The sequence below is a fragment of the Notolepis coatsorum genome, assembly GCF_963971535.1.
Source record: "Notolepis coatsorum genome assembly, chromosome: 7".
NCBI classification, from domain to species: Eukaryota; Metazoa; Chordata; class Actinopteri; order Aulopiformes; family Paralepididae; genus Notolepis; species Notolepis coatsorum.
In genome coordinates this window covers 6,088,154-6,111,373 of record NC_140171.1, presented here as the reverse complement: position 1 = coordinate 6,111,373, position 23,220 = coordinate 6,088,154, and the positions used below count along the sequence as shown (strand labels likewise).

Sequence of the window (23,220 nt, the reverse complement as noted above, 5' to 3'; positions counted from 1 at the left end):
GTACAGTTTCTACGTCAAATGTATATACTCCCTTTTCTTGACTCCTTCTGTATCACAAACAGTACTGTATTTGCAAATCTGGTATGTCATAAATGTATAGATGTAGCAGTACTGACTATCTGTATGTCATGTATGTCATATATGTCTATATGAATTGAAAATGGGGGACCCTGATGGAAACAAGACAAACGTCTTTCTCAGGTCTGCATCCCCTTAACAATTGTATGTATTGAGCCGTACTGTATTGTACCCATTCTGCAATCTGTTAAATAAAGTTTTCATTCATTCATTCATTCATACATGACATCATGACATTTATGGCATAGAGCCATACATGACATGTCATACACATTTGTGACATAATACGATATGCAAATATACAGTACTGTTACCCAGAGATCCTAACAGAAAATATATACATATGATGGGGATGAGACTGTACATTAGGAGGGGCCGTGGGTGGGTGGGAGAAAATATATACATACAGTGGGGTATTGGCTATTGGGGGACTGTCTGAGGGGGTGGGGGGGCACTATACAAATCAAATGTATTATTATCATTATTGTTATTATCATCATTAATTTATAAACGAGGAGAGATGACGATCCCATTGATTCAACCCAATGATGTCGGCTGAACGGAAAGTTTCCACACCTGGCACCAATCCTGATGTGCGTGCGCACGCGCTGCTACACGATCACGTGTGAGTGACCTTTCCTTCCCTTATCGCTTCCTTGTGATTATATATCCGGAAGAAGCTGCTGCTGCCGGGTGCGTGACTTCCGCCTTTCAACCGAAGAAAGTTGTGCAGCAGCAGCAGGGGAAGCTACTGGTTTCAGGGCTGAAAACATGGACAGTCAAGGCAAGAAAGTAGTCGTTTGTGACAATGGAACCGGGGTAAGTTTGAGAATAGACACCGAGTTGTCATTTCCACACACGCACACGTTAATATGTACGTCCTGGGTGTTTTTTTTCCGGCCAGCGGTAACGGTTTGATAGGAGGGAGGGATAATGAGAAACAGGAAGTAACATTAGCTTAGTTGTCTCTATCGTTAGCTAACGTCGTTAGCTCCACTGGGTGGGTGGTGAATGGAATGTGTCTGTCAGCTTGTCAACGGGGACAGTCGGTGTGCATTTGTTTGGTAGAACGACACGTCTGCATTTCTTTTTTAAATATTATTAGTATCTCGATTGTTACAGAGTTTAACTAGAGCGAACCCGAGGTGATTAATTTATGATGAATTGCAAACGGGGGACCCTGATGTAAACAAGACTAAAGTCTTTCTCTGGTCTGCATCCCCTTAACAATTGTGTGTATATAATTGAGCCGTACTGTATTGTACCCATTCTGCCATCTGTTAATAAAGTTTTCAATCAATCAACCCAAAGCCTTGTCACAATCAGTGCCTGGGTCTGACACAGGGACTGATTGTCATCTCGAGCTGATACCAGAATCGATCAGATAACTGGACCATCATCATCATCATCATCATCAGCCAATACAACTAGCAAATTATAGCTGTGCGTTATCATCATCATCATCATCAATACAGCAGCCAAACATTTCCTGTCATGCAATGAATTAACTAGATTCCTGACCAGCTATCTTCGCTTGTTGCAAAGCATTTAGCTTGGATTGAGTCGAGTTGTGTGTGTGTGCATCTTTATCCCACATATATCAACGTCCCACAAAAGCATTGAAAGCATGACTCTAGTATCGAGCATATTGGTCAGATATCAAAACGCCGTTCTCTTGGTCTTAGTGTTAAGTAACATGTTTGTCAAAATTAAATGGCCCCGCCCTCACCAAACCACACCACATTTGAACTTTTACTAAAAGACTACCCAGTATTTTACAAATATTTTTACCTCGTGGTATTCAGTAGTAAAACGACCACCGAAAACACGTTTTATGTTTACCTCCTAATTGGTAAATAAACCCAACAAAATTGTTATTTTAAGGATGTGACTAATAGGGTGATGAACAGTGCGCATGCTTGATACAGTGAGTGAGGAAGTCGCAAAGTATCCATCCATGTAAGGAAAGTTGTCAGATCAGCAACGCTTTGAATTTCTTTGCAGCCGCCGTTGAAAAAGGACATTATAATTGTGATCAAATCAAACGAGGATGTACCACTGTGTGTACAGTGTTTTAGTGAGAACATCCTCTATTTAGTGGCTTGTTTAAACTAGCTGTCACATTGGTAATACAAACACATGAATGCATAAACATATTGGTATTGCATATGACATCTGTATGTCGTGTAATGTTGTTATGAATTGAAAATGAGGGACCCTGATGTAAACAAGACGAAAGTCTTTCTCTGGTCTGCATCCCCTTAACAATTGTATGTATTGAGCTGTACTGTACGTACCCATTGTTCAATCTGTTAATAAAGTTTTCAATCAATGTGGCTGCTATAATATCTATCACTATTACTTACTGTACATAATAATACTGTTAGTGTACATACACCAGATTAGCATAATATTCTCAGTGGCTTCGTTATATATATATGCCAGCAGTTAATCACATGTTACATTGTATATTGTTAATGCACTTGACTGTTATCTTGCACTCTGTTAGATACCAACTTATTTGCATTGTGCTGTACGATGACAATACATTTGAATCATACAATGAATGATTTGAATGATATCAAATTATATATTATATATTATTGATTTAAGATATTTGCAAATGAGAAAAGATGCTGTTTTAATGCATTTTAAATGTTTATTTGTTTTTTATAGTTCAACCTGGGTTGTCAGTGTCATGTAGGCCTACATCTTTTGCTGCACTCTGCCATGGATGTAGGCCTACTGTTTGTTATTGCTGCCATGGGTGTAGGCCTACTGTTTGTTATTGCTGCATGCTGCTATGCATGTAGGCCTACTGTTTGTTATTGCCGTCATGCGTGTAGGCCTACTGTTTGTTATTGCTGCATGCTGCTATGCATGTAGGCGGCCTACTGTTTGTTATTGCTGCCATGGGTGTAGGCCTACTGTTTGTTATTGCTGCCATGGGTGTAGGCCTACTGTTTGTTATTGCTGCCATGGGTGTAGGCCTACTGTTTGTTATTGCTGCCATGGGTGTAGGCCTACTGTTTGTTATTGCTGTCATCATGCGTGTAGGCCTACTGTTTGTTATTGCTGTCATCATGCATGTAGGCCTACTGTTTGTTATTGCTGTCATGCGTGTAGGCCTACTGTTTGTTATTGCTGTCATCATGCGTGTGTTTGTTATTGCTGTCATGCGTGTAGGCCTACTTCCATTATTGTAATGTGAACGTTGACCTCGGCGTAGGGAGTGCAGCACGATCCATAGGTTGCCACACGCTCTCCTAACCCAACAGGTTTGGACGAAACTCATCGCTAGATTCTCAACATAATATCACAGACAAGCCCCAGGTCAACCATGTCACTCTGTTAACAACACTGATCAGATAGAGAGCTGGGCTAATGGAGTGAGCTGTTAACAACACTCCGAGTTCTGCTTTCTGGCCACAAGACCACCTTCTACATGCAACAGTTAAACTTGAAGAGCTGTGTGTGTCGTAGGCATGTCCCAATTAGGCATGGGCCGGTTACCGGTTTCACGGTTTACGGCCGTTTGAAAACGTTGCGGTGTCGACCACTAATATTACGTTCAGACGGTCACGGTAGGCGCCGACTAGGGCTGGGCAATTAATTAAATAAATGAATACCACGATCTCGATTCATAGACCCAGTGTTTCCCCTGAAAAAAGATTCGGCAGCGGTGCTGTGCCTCTAGGGGGCTCTAGAACTTAATTTTTTTTTACATTTTAAAGTTAAATGCATCAATCCGCTTTTATTTTATTTTAAACATTGATCTTAACTGATCACTGTGACTTTATTGCTTTTATCGTTATATATGCCTATGTTTGTGTACAGCACTTTTTGAGCTACATAACATGTATGAAAGGTGCTTTATAAATACTTACTTACTTACTTTGAGAGCAAAATAAAGAGGCTAGATCTATGATGAACTTTGTGCTCAAAACACAAAATCGACTAGACTGCAGAGCTTTCTCCCTGCAGCCTTTTCATCAGGTCAGTCTTTTAATTTTTTAAATTTTTTTTTTAATTTCTTGAGACTAAAGTACAGAAAAAAGGTACCGTTGGGTACCGGTATCGATTCACAGGTATCGGTTCAAATGTGAAAGGTACCCATCCCTACATTTATATAGACATTTTAAGATAAATGAATATACCGTGATATATACCGTTACCGTCTACGCTTCAAATTATACCGTGATATACATTTTAGACCATACCGTCCAGCCCTACCAAGGTTATCATGCCATCAAAATGTCATACCGGCCCATGCCTAGTCCCAATACCACCCTTTTTCAGACCAAGTACAAGTACTTACATTTGTGTATTTGTTGATGCGAGTACTGATATGAGTACTTAATAATACATGCAGTTCTAACAATTACTTTGAAAACAAATTGTTTTATTTTAATCAGATGTTCTTCACTTTCTGAGAAATTCTGACTAGCACATTTAATATACAACATGATGCTGTTGCTGACCTTTTTAGTTAAAATAACATGCATATAATAACACCACTTAACATTCAACTTTGCGTTTTTCTAAACAAACATGGCACTGAGTACAGTGTTTCCCACAGGATTTTGTGAGACTGTGGTGGGTGAACCTAGGGGAGTCTGTGGGCATGACCCCCCCCCCCCCCCCCCCCCCCCGGAACGTTTTTTTTTTAAGTTAAATGTGCACTTTGAGAGCAAAATAAAGAGGCTAAATCTATGATGAACTTTGTGCTCAAAACACAAAATCGACTAGAGCAGACATTTGAGCCATCAAAGAAATGAAGCAAAAGTGGGTACCTGTGTTGAACTGGTTTATTTTTTAGAAAAAAATAAAATATAGTGGATTACTATTACGACTACTACCACTGCCAATACTACTGACTGATACATCCCTATTGGCAAACTTTATATTTAAAAAAATGTATACGTTTTTAGTTTTTTTTATTAATAATTTTGTTTTGGTTCATTATAAAACTGTGGCGGGACCAATTAGACTGTGGCGGCCCGCAATGGGAAACACTGGAGTAGTAGTTTGAGTAGGGCTGGGCGATATGGAAAAAAATCATATCGCGATAACGATATGATAATTTTATTTTATTTCTCGATATCGATAATTATCGAATTGTTATAAGTATATATTTTTTTTTTTTTTTTTTTTTTTTTTTTAACAACAGATGTATGTTTATTTTGCAGCAATTCTTTGTCATTGCCGCCATCTTTAGTGTTACATCCCCTCACACTCCAGTTCTCAGGCTGCAGCTGGTTTAAAAGCTAAAGTAAACCGGCTTCTCTGCTGGCTGTGGCTCCAGAGGAGTTGAACAGTTCTGGCTCTGCTAGTTTATTTTCGATCTTTTGGCGCTTTTTTGGTGGACAAACCACTGCACATGTGCACTGTGACTCGTGACTGGAGTCTAGTTCTGCTAGCACACATATCCTACTGTGTACAGACGGTTTCAAAATGTATTTTAAATTAGAAAGCAAACAAAATAAATGGACAAGAGAAAAAGAAATCTGAATTTGGTCAGTATTGTCATTTGGACAAGCAAAGCCATTACTTTAAGTTGCAGGCAAGAAAGACAAGTCTGTCCACTGTCTCTGGTTTTAAAACTGCCCTGTTGCAGGTAAAAAAAAAAAAAATTATATAAAAAAAAGATTTTTTTTTTTTTTTTTTTTTTATTTCGATATTCGATATCGATTATTAAAATATATCGCGATATTTATCGTTATCGTTATATCGCCCAGCCCTAAGTTTGAGTCGTTTTTTTTGAGTACATGAGCGCAGTATCAGACCCTATACAGATACTTGTAGGACACATCCCTAATATGTTGGTTTATATTATGTTTGTTAAAGACGCTATAGATAACATTTTTAACAACAAAAAAACACACATCCACAGAGCTTTTAGAAAGTATTGCTTTCCCGCCAAAAAATTATTGATTAATGAATTTATCATTTAAAAATGTTTTTGCTTGTCCAAAATCAATGTTGTTTAATGTCACGGTGACCAAATGCGAATATTACTTACCCTGCGCCGTTTTCATTGAGGTTTCTTACAAATTAACGATGTTTTATTTGTCCTATATATGCGGATAACATTTAAAATCTTAAATTGTACCATTTTGTTTCCCTTTAGACAACAAACATTCTGCTAATGATGCACTTTTGTTAAGATAATTAGTTTACCATTCGCGGTCACTGTACTGAGGTCGCATTAATAGTTTACCGCTGTTCAGATCGCGTCAAAGAATAGACGCGTCCCAGTGACCTGTGCTAAAGGTCTTGGGAAATGTATTGTTTTTTTTTTTATCCACTTTTTTTCTCCCATCCCAATATCGTCCAATTCAACCCTCCCCTGTCTCGAACGCTGTTTCATGCCTCCCACAAGCCGGCTGCGATGTGGACTAAGTCATACATAGCACGAGTCCCCTCCGATACTCGAGGTAACGGCAGTCGCATCTTTCCAAATGCGCGGCTCGATCTTTCAGCGTCGGGGGTCTGGGCTTTGGAGGGGCTCCGCCCCAGTCACTTCCTGATTCTACTGCGCAGGCGCACCAACCGACCTGTAGGAGTCGCTGTCCACAACGCCCGATCCCCACCCATCAGTTTTCCCTCCCCCTAATACGGCCAATGTGTATTAGTGCAGACGACCAGCTAAACTGAAAGCAATGTGGAGAGCTGGGCTCGAACAGGGAGATGATCTGTTTGAGCCCAGTCTCCAGTATTCGTGGTGAGCGCCTTGCCCACTGCACCACGTAGCCGCCCCGGAAGCCTGTACGTTAATGCCAAGCAAGCAGTGCAAAAATGCTTCCGCATTCGTCACCGCACGCTAGTGCGGTAAAGCGCCCTTCTTTTCAGACAAATGCTACCGTGCGTGCACCGGCGGCGGCGTGCTCGCTCAGGTGCGTGCGTGCGCCGGCGTGCTCGCGCGAGGTGCCCGCGCATGCGCATGAGATCCGACACGAGCGGAGCTCAATATATATAAGTCACCGCCCCTTATTCAGTATCTAGCAATAGCTCAATTGGCAAGGACACATGGCTGTGGATCCTATGGCTTGTTTGCTGGCGAGTTCGAATCCCATCGAAAATATTTTTTAACGTGATTTTTTTTTAACGTGTATTCTTTCGCCGGTTAAGGTTAGGCATGGTTAAGGTTAAGGTTAAGGTTAGGCATTGTTTCGGAGTTGGTTAAGGTTAGAACGGTTAAGTTTAGGCGCTGTTAAGGAGCTGGTTAAGGTTAGAGTTTGTCAAAGAGAATGGCAATATAATTTCTATGGTTAAGGTTAAGGTTAAGGTTAGGCATTGTTTCGGAGTTGGTTAAGGTTAGAACGGTTAAGTTTAGGCGTTGTTAAGGAGCTGGTTAAGGTTAGAGTTTGTCAAAGAGAATGGCAATAGACAGCCTATTTCCGCGCGACCTGGGCGCTGGGCGGCGGAAAATGAAAGGCGCATTACTGCATGCCACTACGGTAAATTTTTGCACTGCTTGCTTGGCATAAAGCTACACGCGCCCCGGAAATGTATTGTAGTTTTCAACATTTTCACCTTTTAATTTTAAACCAATGCTGCCATCTACTGACAACAGAAAGTGTTGTATTGTCACCTTGAGCGGCTACCCTCGCACTTCCGTAAACACTGACACCAAAAGACATTCTAGAGATTCCCACTTTTTACTGGGAATGGGGCGTGGCCGACTGGCCGTATTTGGTCCCAGACAATGAGAGTGGCTGCGATTGGTCTACGTTTCGTTACATGTTCCGTTGCATGATGTATCCCCTCCCCATGTGGAATGCACCTGATTGGGTAGATGACATGCTGGTGCTCTAGTGCGACATCTAGAGGCTGAATCTTCTTATCTACAGCAACCCATCTCATGGCATCAAGAAGTGCTTTGATTTAGCCATGATTTAACTTTGCCCCCTTTTGTTTTGTCTTTTAACTTCAATCCTAGTTCGTCAAGTGTGGCTTTGCCGGCTCCAACTTCCCAGAGCACATCTTCCCCGCGCTGGTTGGCCGGCCAATCATCCGCTCCACGGCTAAAGTGGGAAACATCGAAATCAAGGTAAGCCTCCATCCTCCTACCTGTCCCCGACTGTCGTCCTACCTGCCCCCCCCCCCCCCAGAGCGTCCCCCTACCTGTCCCCCCCCCCCCCCCCCCAGAGCGTCCTCCCACCTGCCCCCCCCCCCAGAGCGTCCCCCTACCTGTCCCCCCCCCCCTCCAGAGCGTCCTCCCACCTGCCCCCCCCCCAGAGCGTCCTCCCACCTCCTACCTGTCCCCCCCCCCACAGAGCGTCCTCCCACCTCCTACCTGTCCCCCCCCCCCCCACAGAGCGTCCTCCCACCTCCTACCTGTCCCCCCCCCCCCCCCACAGAGCGTCCTCCCACCTCCTACCTGTCCCCCCCCCACAGAGCGTCCTCCCACCTCCTACCTGTCCCCCCCCCCCCCACAGAGCCTCCTCCCACCTCCTACCTGTCCCCCCCCCCCCCACAGAGCCTCCCCCCACCTCCTACCTGTCCCCCCCCCCCCCCACAGAGCCTCCCCCCACCTCCTACCTGTCCCCCCCCCCCACAGAGCCTCCCCCCACCTCCTACCTGTCCCCCCCCCCCCACAGAGCCTCCCCCCACCTCCTACCAGTCCCCCCCCCCCCAGAGCGTCCCCCCACCTCCTACCTGTCCCCCCCCCCCCAGAGCGTCCCCCCACCTCCTACCTGCCCCCCCCCCCCCCCAGAGCCTCCTCCCACCTCCTACCTGTCCCCCCCCCCCCCACAGAGCGTCCCCCCACCTCCTACCTGCCCCCCCCCCCCCAGAGCCTCCCCCCACCTCCTACCTGTCCCCCCCCCAGAGCCTCCCCCCACCTCCTACCTGCCCCCCCCCCCCCCCCCCCCAGAGCGCCCTCCCACCTCCTACCTGTCCCCCCCCAGAGCCTCCCCCCCCTCCTACCTGTCCCCCCCCCCAGAGCCTCCCCCCACCTCCTACCTGTCCCCCCCCCCAGAGCCTCCCCCCACCTCCTACCTGTCCCCCCCCAGAGCCTCCCCCCACCTCCTACCTGTCCCCCCCCAGAGCCTCCCCCCACCTCCTACCTGTCCCCCCCCCAGAGCCTCACCCCACCTCCTACCTGTCCCCCCCCCAGAGCCTCCTCCCACCTCCTACCTGCCCCCCCCCCCCCCCCCACAGAGCGTCCCCCCACCTCCTACCTGTCCCCCCCCCCCCCAGAGCCTCCTCCCACCTCCTACCTGCCCCCCCCCCCCCCCCACAGAGCCTCCCCCCACCTCCTACCTGTCCCCCCCCCAGAGCGTCCCCCCACCTCCTACCTGTCCCCCCCCCAGAGCCTCCTCCCACCTCCTACCTGCCCCCCCCCCCCCCCACAGAGCGTCCCCCCACCTCCTACCTGTCCCCCCCCCCCCAGAGCCTCCTCCCACCTCCTACCTGCCCCCCCCCCCCCCAGAGCACCCTCCCACCTCCTGTCACTCGACCGACAGGCAAACGAAACACACTAAGCATGATGCGCGTTAGCGTGGTCGAGCCTACGAGGTCCTGCCTCAACGAGGACCTTGTAGACTCCACCGCTCTAAATGACACGCCCCTTTTCCATGTGATGGTGCGCAGTTGAGCCTACACGGTCCTCATTCCACAGTTGAGCCTACACGGTCCTCATTCCAAACGATCACGGCGGCAGTAGTGATGTGTTTGTGATGAGATCATGAGAAGGACTTTTTAAAAAAAAATGTATTGATGTTTAAGAAACCATACTTTACACAGTTTTCACGTCGGTGTTCAGCTGTAAGTCTGTGATGGTGTCGTTGTGATGAATGCAGTCTTGTCTCTCTGTGATGTCGGTGCAGAGAGACGCACGTGCAGGTTTCCCAGTATGACAGACGAACGGGACAACGCTCGTATACTAGGCACAAAGACTGCACCACAACAACAACAACAAGCACGCCACACGCACACACCCTACACCCCTAAATCTGGTCACCTATGTCTCTTCTCTATGATCCTCTCCGCCTTCCCTCCCTCTTCTCCTCCTCCCATCCCTCTTTCTTTGTCGAGGTAGAATAGCAGAAAGATGGTAAGTGTTTGCAGGATGTTTGTGGTTTACAGTTCTGCTGTTTGTTAACACGGCGCTCTGGTCGAGCTCCTCGTCTCAACGGGAATGGGTGTGTTGTTGTCTTTTTGTGTGTAAATTGTTTGCTACTTCATAGCTTTCCTTAACACATTGGGACCCATCTAATCCCACTCCATGAGGCCAGCTTTTCATTACAAGTTTTCACTGTGCGGGAGGTTGTTTGTAGAGATAAATCTATATTTTATGTGTCCATTAGGGCTGCAACTAATGATTTTTTCGATTAGTCGACTAATCGAAAAAAAATTATATTTAAAAAAAAATATATATATATATATATATTTTTTATACTTTTTTTTTTTATTTAATTTTTTGCACTACCTATCTTTGTGAAAGTGGATTCTCAGCTCTGGTCCAGCTGAAGACAGAGCAGAGGAACAGATTGGACATTGAGCATGACCTCAGAGTTGCTTTGAGACTCTTGTCAGGACCAAACAACATCCCCAGTTATCCCATTAGTTCCCCCAAACTTACTGTCGGTCTGTTATGTTGAGCTAAGAAGTCTTCAGCTGAACCAGAGCTGAGAAGCCACTTTCACAAAGATAGGTAGTGCAAACAAAAAAAAAAAAAAAAAAAAAAAAAATTAATTTTTTTTTAACGACTAATCGATGCAAGAAGTCTGCGTCGACGAGTTTTTATGATCGACGTCGTCGACTAATCGTTGCAGCCCTAGTGTCCATTGTCATTGTCAATTGACAGTATAAACCTTCCCTGCTTCAATATGCCATAAAGAAATAATTTTTTCATCAATACGTTCCCGTTTTATAGCATCCTGAATATGAACTATATACCACAATGGTCTGGGGTAATTCCTGCAAGGCTAGTTATAGGGCGCTAAGCTAATAACGTTAGTGACAGCCCTACACGGAAAGAACGCTGCCTTTCCCACAGTTTTACAGGTTACTTGTAGTGGCCACTGGTCGTGTGTGTGTGTGTGGGTGCGGGGGTGTTGAGGGATGAGGACTGTTGGACTACAGGTCCGAGTCTGTGGAGCCTCATTAAAGGCTGAGGGGTCCAGCAGGTCGGATGATTACACAAGAGCGTTCAGGGTTTTACCACCTAGAGGCTCTCCATTCATTCTGCAAGTAGGACACACTGATCCCCATCACTCTTTCCACCAGGTGGCAGTAATGTGCAACGTTCAGTGTTCCAACCGCGATTGAATCTCAAATGAGGAAGAAGCAGTGTTGTCGTCTTTGGGTGTAGGAAGTAGGAACTGTAGATGGGAGCTACACCCTCTAGCTTTAATCTCTCTGTACTGTGTAGATAAGAACTACACCCTCTAGCTTTAATCTCTTTAATCTCTTTGGATTAACCCTAGTAGTCAAGACATGTCGTGTTGAATTTGTGTTGAACAATGTGTTGAACTTTGACCTTGCATCTTGATGCTGTGGCATGCTGGTGGTGTCTGGTTCACCTCAAAGGGAGAACCTTCTGTGTGGAATAATCTTTATGCAAGTCTAACCTACTCTATCCAACCGAACTGTCACATCTTGTCAGTTTTAACACTAACAAACAGACCACCTCTTGCGTCAATGTGACGTGACGGCGGAGGCAACCATGTCCATATATGTATATATATATGCCATATTTACATAAGCCATATTTAGTACCATGTACATCCATATACACGGATTTAATTTATATATATATTGTATTACACATAAGCCATATTTAGTACAATGTAGCAGTGTGGCTGCGGAGTGGAAGCACCATGAGGTAGTTGTAGTGAATACAGAGCATGAGAGATGAGGTAACTAACATTAACGGCACCCGGTCCTCAGCTGACGGTGACACGGAGCAGGCTGGACATGTACAGACCATGATGCAAGTAGGGTAAGAATGTGCAAACATGGCTGGTTAATAAAATAATGCAGCATAATTGAGACTGTGTGTAGACGGTACAGCTGTGGACGGCAGGGATGTAAGGGAGACAACTGAATTCAAGTCTAGTGGATGGAGGTAGAATGAATGAATGAGAACTTTAACAGATTGCAGAATGGGTACAATACAGTACGGCTCAATACACACAATTGTTAAGGGGATGCAGACCAGAGAAATATGTTTGTCTTGTTTACATCAGGGTCCCCCCATTTTCAATTCATAGTGACATTTATGACATACAACTAGGGCTGAGCGATATGGCCTAAAAATAAAATCTCTTTTTTTTTTTTATCCGATTTACGATTTTAATCGATTTTTCTTTCTCTTGAAAACTAGAAACGCCAAGGAAATCATTCAAATAACCTTTGTTTTTATTTGACACAAAAAAATTATCAAACCAAGATGAATTTCCCTATTGGGACTGAAGCGCAAACCTAACTTTAACCAATCTTCACTTACAAAAATAATATATATACCGTAATTCCTCTAATAGTAACCGGGTCTCAAATACAAGCCGGGTCTCTATTAATGGCCGGGTGCGCTCTTGAGCTAAGCAATTATAAGCCGACCTCCTAATACAAGCCGGGTTACTAATATACTGAGCTGCATACTGAGCTAGTTACTTGATTTCACTTTGAAAACGTTGAAATGACCAGTGACCACCTGTAATTGCACTGTTTACTATTTCATACAGTACTTGGTTTCAATAAATGAACCCAGTACATTTTACTGGGTTCAAACTGACACAAAATGTTGATTTATTCATTATGATCCGTTTGAAAATTTGAAATATAGGCCTCCCTCTTATACAGGCCTCCTCCTAATACAAGCCTGGTACCCGCTACAGTTGAAACAAATACAAGCCGGGGTTACTATTAGAGGAATTACGGTATAAAAGGTTACTCTTGATCAAACAAAGATGATCCTTATTGGATCAAAACAATTGAAACAAAGATCCCTATTGGGATTAATAAAGTGCAACAACTTGCTTTTTCACCAAACTTCACTTAAAACAAATAAAAGGTTACTCTTGATCAAACGAGAATGAATTTCCCTATTGGGATTAATAAAGTGCAAATCTAACTTTCACCAAACATCACTTTTTGTAAAATAAAAGGTGACCCTTGGAGATTTTTATTTTTTTAATTTAAAAAAATCATCCTAAATCATTAATTCGATTAAATCGTTTAATCGCCCAGCCCTACATACAACACAACATACATGTCATTTATGACATAGGGACATACAGGTATATAGTACTGTTACATTTGTGACATATACAATATGCAAATATACAGTACTGTTACCCAGAGATCCTGACAGATGGAGGAGGATGGGGAGGGGGATGGAGGAGGGGGGGAGGATGGGGATGGAGGAGGAGGAGCGGGAGGATGGGGAGGGGGATGGAGGAGGTAGAGGAGGTGGATGGGGAGGGCGATGGAGGAGGTAGAGGATGATTGAGGTAGAGGATGATTGAGGGGGGTGTCACCAGGGCTGATGAACTGGGCCGAACATTTTAGAAAGTAATATCTAATTGCGATTTTTTTTTTTTAACCAATATTGCAATTGTGATAAAAATTCACAACATTCACGGATGTAACACCGTTGTCCCGACCACCTCTTGACCCTTTGAGCCCCTCCTCTCAGGACCTGATGGTGGGGGACGAGGCCAGCGAGCTCCGCTCCATGCTGGAGGTGAACTACCCCATGGAGAATGGCATCGTGCGGAACTGGGACGACATGAAGCACCTGTGGGACTACACCTTCGGCCCCGAGAAGCTCAACATCACCTCCAGAGACTGCAAGATCCTGCTCACGGAGCCGCCCATGAACCCCACCAAGAACAGGGAGAAGATCATCGAGGTTGGTGCTTTTCAAAGTACATTTCTTCAAAGGGGAGGTAGAGGGTGGAGGAGGAGGTAGAGGGAGGAGGTAGAGGGTGGAGGAGGAGGTAGATGATGGAGGGTGGAGGAGGTAGATGATGTAGGTAGAGGGTGGAGGAGGAAGTAGAGGGTAGATGATGGAGGGTGGAGGAGGTAGAGGAGGAGGAGGAGGAGGGTTGAGGTTCATCAAGGTTTGTGTTTTTGAAAATGCATTTCTTCAAAAGGGACCCTTTTGAACATCGTATCGATCTTAACTTACAGAGACGCACAACAAAGTTTCCTCAAAGTTTGCGTTCGCTGAACCAAATGCCTTGAGCCTGGATGCTTTCTAATCTGAGCAGTGGACCTCTTAAAGTATTCCTCCGTTAAAACCAGGCTATCTGCGGGCTATTAAAAAGTATTAAACTCATTATTCTCAATTTAAGGCCTTAAAATATATTAAAGTATTAAATGAATAATTCTCAATTAAAATGTTCAATTTGGATTTAGTATCTCCAGGCGTGCAGGAAGAACCGTGAATGAAATCTACTGTGTATGTACAGTTCAATTCTTATAATGGATATGGCTCCGCCAATTTGGATCGGATTCCAACAGGGGGATTGTTGCTAAATATTCACAGAAGGTAGACACACTAACTGTGCTCCAATCTATGCCAATAACGTTCAGTTTTGTGATGGAGAATCCAGAGAAATAAGATGAATAAAAAAAATTCATACAGAAGTCATTTGCTTGCAGGAAGCTGGAATCGTCTGGAAAAGGTAGTTTTTCAAAATGTCAACGCTCATTGAGAGCTCTGGATGCCCTCTCCTCATATGTCTACAATCGGCGATGCACCGCTAATTAAAAATGGTGGATATTTGCTAAATTATGAAAACATTCCATAAACTAAAATCTCACTAATAACACTTTAACCTATTGGTAAACAAACGTATTGTTGAAAATATACACTGACTGCTGTTGTGACATGGTTAGGGTCTTTACTCTTGGATACATAAAAAAAAAATGCAACTTATATTGATAGTCTGGAGATTTATGACGTGATGTCATCTGCGGTCCGCCGGATAAAGAGGCCTGAGCCCTATTTTCTGAAAATCTGCCTAAAGTAAATGGAAGATTGCTCCACTTCTACAAGGCCCATTTGGATACAGAAATATTGTCTGTTACTAGGCTTGAGTAAATTGTGATGAACCAAAGGAGTTTTTTTGCTAGACGTTCACAGAAAGGTAGAAACTAACTGCGTTCTGTTTTATGGCAATAACGTTCAGGTTTGTGGGAGATAATCCCGAAAAATTTAATAAATAAAAAAGTATAACCAGAATTCAGATCATTGACAGGGGCTGGCATGAGCTGGGTAGTGTAGTTTAATTCGAAAGTCCTGGGTCTCCTCCCCTCTGACTAGATTTCTATAACTCATATTTCACTAAACCATTGGTAGCGCAGCGGACTAAGCGTCTGTCTACCACCGCGGAGACAGTGGGATCGAATCCAGCTGCGGTACCTCCGGCTTGGTCGGCCGTCCATACTGACACATACTGGCAGTGTCAGCGGGTGGGAAAGCCGGTGGGGTGGGTCCTGGTCGTTGTAAACAGCGACTCCTACAGTTCGATCGGGGCGCCTGCACAGCGAGGGAAGGATCTGGGGAAGGTAGTGTGATCCTTCCACACGTTACACTCCCCCAGTGAGAGTCCGCACTGCCAGGTGAAAAGAAGCGGTGGGCTGGCTACACATGTGTTGGAGGAAGAATGTGATAGTCTCCGCTCTCCCAGACCGACGGTAGGGGGTAGAGTGCGCAACGACCAGGAAGGGGATTGGGAATTGGCATAACGACTAACATTGGGATGGGAGAAAAACGGAAAAAGGAGGGGGGAAAAGATAATAAAAAAATTAAAAACATTGGTAAACAAACTTATTGCTGAAAATATACACTTTGACTGCTGTTTTGACGGGTTTAGGGTCTTTACTCTTGGCTACATGTGGGGGAAAAAACACAAACATTAATTCATACATTCTGTAGAGATGGATTTATGGCGTGATGTAATTTGCAGTCCAGTACCGGACCGCTCGGGCTTAAGAGGTTAAACGTTAAAGTGGTCCACATGGTCTGTCTCTCCAGGGGATGTTTGTTTAAACGTTAAAGTGGTCCACACTGTCTGTCCCTCCAGGTGATGTTTGAGACCTACCAGTTCGCGGGGGTTTACATCGCCATCCAGGCCGTGCTCACGCTCTACGCTCAAGGTAGGTTCATGTTCTGACTACAGGTAGGCTCACCTCTAGAAAGTACAACCTGACTACAGGTAGGCTCACCTCTAGAAAGTACAACCTGACTACAGGTAGGCTCACCTCTAGAAAGTACAACCTGACTACAGGTAGGCTCACCTCTAGAAAGTACAACCTGACTACAGTAGGCTCACCTCTAGAAAGTACAACCTGACTACAGGTAGGCTCACCTCTAGAAAGTACAACCTGACTACAGGTAGGCTCACCTCTAGAAAGTACAACCTGACTACAGGTAGACTCACCTCTAGAAAGTACAACCTGACTACAGTAGGCTCGCCTCTAGAAAGTACAACCTGACTACAGGTAGGCTCACCTCTAGAAAGTACAACCTGACTACAGGTAGGCTCGCCTCTAGAAAGTACAACCTGACTACAGGTAGGCTCACCTCTAGAAAGTACAACCCGACTACAGGTAGACTCACCTCTAGAAAGTACAACCCGACTACAGGTAGACTCACCTCTAGAAAGTACAACCAGACTACAGGTAGGCTCACCTCTAGAAAGTACAACCTGACTACAGGTAGGCTCACTTCTAGAAAGTACAACCTGACTACAGGTAGGCTCACCTCTAGAAAGTACAGCCTGACTACAGTAGGCTCACCTCTAGAAAATACAGTCCGACTACAGGCAGACTCGCTTCTAGAAACTACAACCCAAGAGCCTCTGAGCTTCATAGCCTGATAGTAGTAACTCATGGGCTGCACCAAAGAGACGAGTAAAAACAAATGTACTCGACGGTTTCCTTTCACTTGTTGGAACAGTCGACCTCCAGTGTCGAGTCTGAATGACGGAGACAAGGATCCATGTCTCTGCCGAGCGGGTCACGACCGTCACGTTGATCAGTTTAGGGGAATAGACGGATGGACGTCGGCGTCCTGCTGAACACAGCTGCATTGTGGGTCGTGGAACACAGACGGTGTGCTTGTCCCCAGGATGTATGACTCTTTCATTGGCTGGACGAGGGCTGACTGTTAAGTAGCGCTCTGTGTCGCCGTCCTACACACAACGTATAGTGGATCTGCAAACACAGTATGAGTTGGTTTGTCAAGTACATCAAAATAAGAACCAAGTACATCAGATGAACCATATAACTCTACTTTCTCAGAGGAACAATGTTTTCAAACCTTGTTATCTAAAGATGTCAAGTTAGAGTGTTTTGTTCATTCATATTTAAAGACGGTAAAGGTTGAGTACTTTATTATCTAAAGATGGTAAGTTAAGAGTGTTGTGTTCATTCATATTTAAAGACGGTAAAGGTTGAGTACTTTATTATCTAAAGATGGTAAGTTAGTGTTGTGTTCATTCATAGTTAAAGACGGTAAAGGTTGAGTACTTTATTATTTAAAGATGGTGAGTTAGAGTGTTGTGTTCATTCATATTTAAAGATGGTAAAGCTTGAATCGATAATGGAATCGTATCGATAAAATCTTATCAATTCCCAGGTTGAGTACTTTATTATCTAAAAATTATCATAGTATATATGGAATGGAAATTTCTTGCAGGAATTAAGTTATGAACATTGTGACAACACAAATATATAAGGTAATGATGCATACATATGGAAATAACTAGGGATGCTCGATATTGGCTTTTTTACCTATACCGATATCGTCCAACTCTTAATTTCCGATACCGATATCAACCGATACTGATATATGCAGGGTTTCCCCCCCAAAAAACGGAATAATTTCAGGTAATTAACATTACATATCTCTTGTTGTGGAATTAACACAACATTATGCATACTTTTGACAATAAATAAAATCAGAATTTGTTCTTACTTGCTTGCCTGGGTAAATAAAGGTTATAGAAATGTAAACCCTTTTTATTTTTTTTGGAAAACTGATACCGATATTTTCCGATATCACATTTTAATGCCGATATCGGCCGATAATATCGGACATCCCTAGAAATAACCCATATACAGTAATAACAGATATATATATCGTAATAACAGATTATGTAATAAAACGGATATATACAGTAATAACACTATATACGGTAGTAACAGATATATACGGTACTAACAGATGTATACAGTAATAACACAGATATATATATATATACAGTAATAACTCATAATAATCACAGCCCCAAGAGACATCTTTTTGTCCTGATTAATGGATTCGTTTCTGCAGGTCTGCTCACTGGAGTGGTACTGGACTCTGGCGATGGAGTCACCCACATCTGTCCCGTGTATGAAGGCTTCTCTCTGCCCCACCTGACCAGACGCCTGGACATCGCAGGGAGGGACATCACACGCTACCTCATCAAGGTACATAACACGCTACCTCATCAAGGTACATAACACGCTACCTCATTAAGGTATGTAACACGCTACCTCATCAAGGTACATAACACTCTACCTCATTAAGGTACGTAACACGCTACCTCATCAAGGTACATAACACGCTACCTCATTAAGGTATGTAACACGCTACCTCATCAAGGGACATCATACGCTACCTCATCAAGGTACATGACACACTACCTCATCAAGGGACATCACACGCTACCTCATCAAGGTACATAACCTCCACCCTGAAACAGAATTTACATTGTAATGTTAACAATTATCTCCGGCAGTTGAGTTGGTATCTGTAAAACGGAGACAACCGTCTCCCTACGCTGGAAACCAGAGCATCAACACTTGGTACTTGTGATGTCATTAAGTGGGGTTATAGAACCTTTGATTAAAATCCAAATGAGTTTTATATGAATGCTTCGAATCAGAAAATGTAACCCATGGTTACTGTCATAGTGTCCTAGGAGTTAAATCACCATGGTTACTGTCAGTGTCCTAGCAGTAAAATCACCATGGTTACTGTCAGTGTCCTAGCAGTAAAATCACCATGGTTAAATTCTTAAAACGGGTGACACTCCCCCCTAAACGTCTGACTACACTTCCCCCTAAACGTCTCACTACACTCCCCCCTAAACGATGACTACACTCCCCCCTAAACGTCTGACTACACTCCTAACCTTCCCCGTCTGTCTGTGCGCTACACTCCTAACCTTCCCCGTCTGTCTGTGCGCTACACTCCTAACCTTCCCCGTCCGTCTGTGTGCTACACTCCTAACCTTCCCCATCTGTCTGTGCGCTACACTCCTAACCTTCCCCGTCTGTCTGTGCGCTACACTCCTAACCTTCCCCGTCTGTGCGCTACACTCCTAACCTTCCCCGTCCGTCTGTGCGCTACACTCCTAACCTTCCACGTGTGTCTGTGCGCGACACTCCTAACCTTCCCCGTCTGTCTGTGCGCGACACTCCTAACCTTCCTCGTCCGTCTGTGCGCGACACTCCTAACCTTACCCGTCCGTCTGTGCGCGACACTCCTAACCTTCCCCGCCCGTCTGTGCGCGACACTCCTAACCTTCCCCGTCTGGCTGTGTGCTACACTCCTAACCTTCCCCGTCCGTCTGTGCGCGACACTCCTAACCTTCCCCGTCTGTGCGCGACACTCCTAACCTTCCCCGTCCGTCTGTGCGCCCCCAGCTGCTGCTGCTGAGGGGCTACGCCTTCAACCACTCCGCGGACTTCGAGACGGTGAGGATGATGAAGGAGAAGCTCTGCTACGTGGGCTACAACATCGAGCAGGAGCAGAAGCTGGCCCTGGAGACCACGGTGCTGGTGGAGTCCTACACGGTCAGTCTCAAAAACAATTTTTTTTTAATTGACTGCTAACTTGTTTAATTTTTATTGAATTTTTTTTTTATTGACAGCTAACTGTTTTTTTTATATTGACTGCTAACTGTTTTTTTTGGTAAAAAAAAGTTAGCCGTCAATAAAAAAAACAGTTAGCTGTCTCATCACCGACTCACATGTAGGGCTGTACCGAATGCTTCGAAGCTTTGATCAGAATGTTGACATTCGATTTCTTTCTTTTTTCTCCGCCTGATTTTTCAATTTTTCTCCCCATCCCAATTTAGTCGTTATGCCAATTCCCCCCCTCCCCTACCTGATTGTTGTGCGCATGTTCCTCCTACTGGTCGGTACAAGGGAACCCTGAAGTCCACCACATGCTTCCTCCGACACATGTGGAGACAGCCAGTGGCTCTCTTTTCACCTGGCAGCGAGGACTCTCATTGGTGAAGCGTAACGCGTGGGAGGTCACGATGCCTTCACCATTTCCTGCCTTTCGCTGAGCAGGCGCCCAGACCTGACCTGTACACAACGCCAGATTCCCACCCACGACCTCCCTCCCCCTAACTCAGCCAAACGAGTTAGTATGACGACCGGCCCAAGCCGCAGGGCAATGCTGACTCCGGGAGACCGTAGCCTCTTGCATTGGTTGACCGCCCATTGACATTCAAATTCTAAATCAACATTCGAATTTTAAATTTGTAATAAAAAATATATCTATTAGGCGGCTGGGTGGCACAGCGCCAGCGGACATTGCGCTCGTCACCAATGCAAGAGACACCGGGTTCGACTCCGGCTGTCGGCGTTGCCTCCGGCTTGGGCCGGTCGTCATACTAACTCAATTGGCAGAGTTAGCGGGTGGAAGTCGATGGGTGGTAATCTGGACGTTGTGGACAGCGACTCCTACAGGTCCGTTGGGGGACGCCTGCACAGCAGAGACAGGAAAATGGCGGGGGTAGTGTGAGCCTCCCACACGTTACACCTCGCCAAATGAGAGTCCGCGCTGGCAGGTGAAAAGATGCGACAGGCTGCCTCCACATGTATCGGAGGGGACATGTGATGCACGGCTTCTATCCTCTACAACCAGCCAATGGGGGGCATATGCGAGCAACGTTCAAGACGGGGAAGGGGAGAATTGGCACAGCTAAATTGGGATGGGAGAAAAATAGAAAAAGTGGATAATTTTTTTTTATGGGTCTATTCATTCTGTTTAAACCAATGGGGTTTTTCTTCACAGTTGCAGATAAAGATTAGGCTACACTAATATTATACTATAAGACGTCACCATCACTTTCGTACCAACCGTGCCCTTATTGGATTATTTATGTTTGACGAAACGGAGTTATATTCATTAAAGAAAGTTGATTTAAAAAAAAATGTAAATAACTAATTTAATCAGATTACTCTATTCAAATTGAGGATTTAGTTTGAGGATATAAAAAAAGAATCATTTATTTTGGGATTAAGTCATAAAATATGATGACAGACATTCGAAGCTTCGTTCGAATACTTCAATAGAAGCTTTGAATGTTAAAAAATGACATTCGGTACAGCCCTATTGACATGTCTCATCACTGTCTCACATGTTGACATGTCTCATCACTGTCTTGCATGTTGAGACGTTTATGTCCATAGAGAAAACGGGTAGATAGATAGATCTCGCAGCTCACATAGTATACAGACATTGACCGTTCCCATACAGTTATTGCATGTTATGTCTGCATCATGAATTAAAAATAAGTACATGATAGAATTCAATTAAATCATACCCATCAATATTAAATATGAGCGTGATTAGATTAGAAAAGCAGGTGTGTAAAAACAGGTGTAAAAACAGGTAAAAACAGGTGTGTGTGGAGGAGGTCAGGTCCCCCGCACTATAATACGCTGTTGTACAGTCTGATGGCTGTGGGGACAAAGGACCTCCTGTGCCGCTCAGTCCGTGAGTGCAGGGAGATGAGCCGTCCGCTGCGACTGCTGCTCTGCCCCACCAGGGTGTGGTGGAGAGGGTGGTGGGTATGTACGTGATGAGCAAATGGGCTTCATATTTATTCACACATTGACTTGATTCTTTCCTTAATCTGTTTGTTCCTACTGCTGTCAGGTTGTACTTTCTAGAGGTGAGCCTACCTGTAGTCAGGTTGTACTTTCTAGAGGTGAGCCTACCTGTAGTCGGGTTGTACTTTCTAGAGGTGAGCTACCTGTAGTCCGGTTGTACTTTCTAGAGGTGAGCCTACTGTAGTCAGGTTGTACTTTCTAGAGGTGAGTCTACCTGTAGTCGGGTTGTACTTTCTAGAGGTGAGTCTACCTGTAGTCAGGTTGTACTTTCTAGAGGTGAGTCTACCTGTAGTCGGGTTGTACTTTCTAGAGGTGAGACTACCTGTAGTCGGGTTGTATTTTCTAGAGGTGAGCCTACCTGTAGTCGGGTTGTACTTTCTAGAGGTGAGCCTACCTGTAGTCGGGTTGTACTTTCTAGAGGTGAGTCTACCTGTAGTCAGGTTGTACTTTCTAGAGGTGAGCCTACCTGTAGTCAGGTTGTACTTTCTAGAGGTGAGCCTACCTGTAGTCAGGTTGTACTTTCTAGAGGTGAGACTACCTGTAGTCAGGTTGTACTTTCTAGAGGTGAGCCTACCTGTAGTCGGGTTGTACTTTCTAGAGGTGAGTCTACCTGTAGTCAGGTTGTACTTTATAATAAAAAAAAGTTGATTAATCACTTTATTCAAATTGAGGATTTAGTTTGAGGATATGTATTAAAAAAAAAAAACTTTTTAGACTTAAATTTTTTTTTAAATTAAAAACGAAGGTTCGAACGTCCGTTCGGAAAAACCCTGACCAAGTTCGAACCCCAAAAACAGGCTTCAGGTACAGCCCTAGTAAGCAGTAGTGGAGGCCCCCCAGGGCCCCTGGTCTCCTGCCCTTCCTCCCAGAGCTCTACTGGAAGGTATGAGGCCACAGCGCTGAGCCATCGTAGTGATGCACCCCCCCCCCCCCGCAACAAGGCAACCTCTGTGGCGTTTTGAGGAGGAAACCCCCCCCCGCGACGCACACGCGCCCTCGTACCCGTGGCTGCCGTGATATCACTTCCTGCGTCGGGCCAGACTCTCACGCCACGTGCTGACCTGGTGTAGTGTTTCCTCCCCGTCGGGAGTCCAGACGGGAGTCCGTCAATGGAGCCTTTATGCTCCCTCCCTCGCACTGTTCCGTCACGCTCTGTAAAAGACCTTCTGTCGGGTCCCCCGGCCCAGCGGTCCTCAGCGCGGCCCACAGCGCTCTGTAAAAGACCTTCCGTTGGGTCCCCCGGCCCAGCGGTCCTCAGCGCAGCCCACAGCGCTCTGTAAAAGA

The 23,220-nt window shown here is 45.0% G+C and overlaps 1 protein-coding gene across 2 annotated transcripts in view; it reads left to right on the top strand.

Annotated features, from left to right (window-relative positions):
• Positions 1-786: 786 nt before the first annotated feature.
• The window catches only part of LOC311232531 (actin-related protein 2-B-like), a 91,178-nt gene continuing 68,744 nt past the window's right edge, over positions 787-23,220 (top strand). The window contains exons 1-6 of one of the 2 annotated variants that reach the window (XM_084319357.1): positions 787-897; positions 8,021-8,131; positions 13,724-13,939; positions 16,122-16,194; positions 18,374-18,510; positions 19,732-19,881. In XM_084319357.1, the coding sequence (XP_084175483.1) occupies positions 850-897; positions 8,021-8,131; positions 13,724-13,939; positions 16,122-16,194; positions 18,374-18,510; positions 19,732-19,881 (735 nt within the window). In that variant the 5' untranslated portion in view covers positions 787-849. The remainder of the gene's footprint in view (positions 898-8,020; positions 8,132-13,723; positions 13,940-16,121; positions 16,195-18,373; positions 18,511-19,731; positions 19,882-23,220) is intronic. The other variant, XM_084319358.1, reaches the window with a different exon arrangement.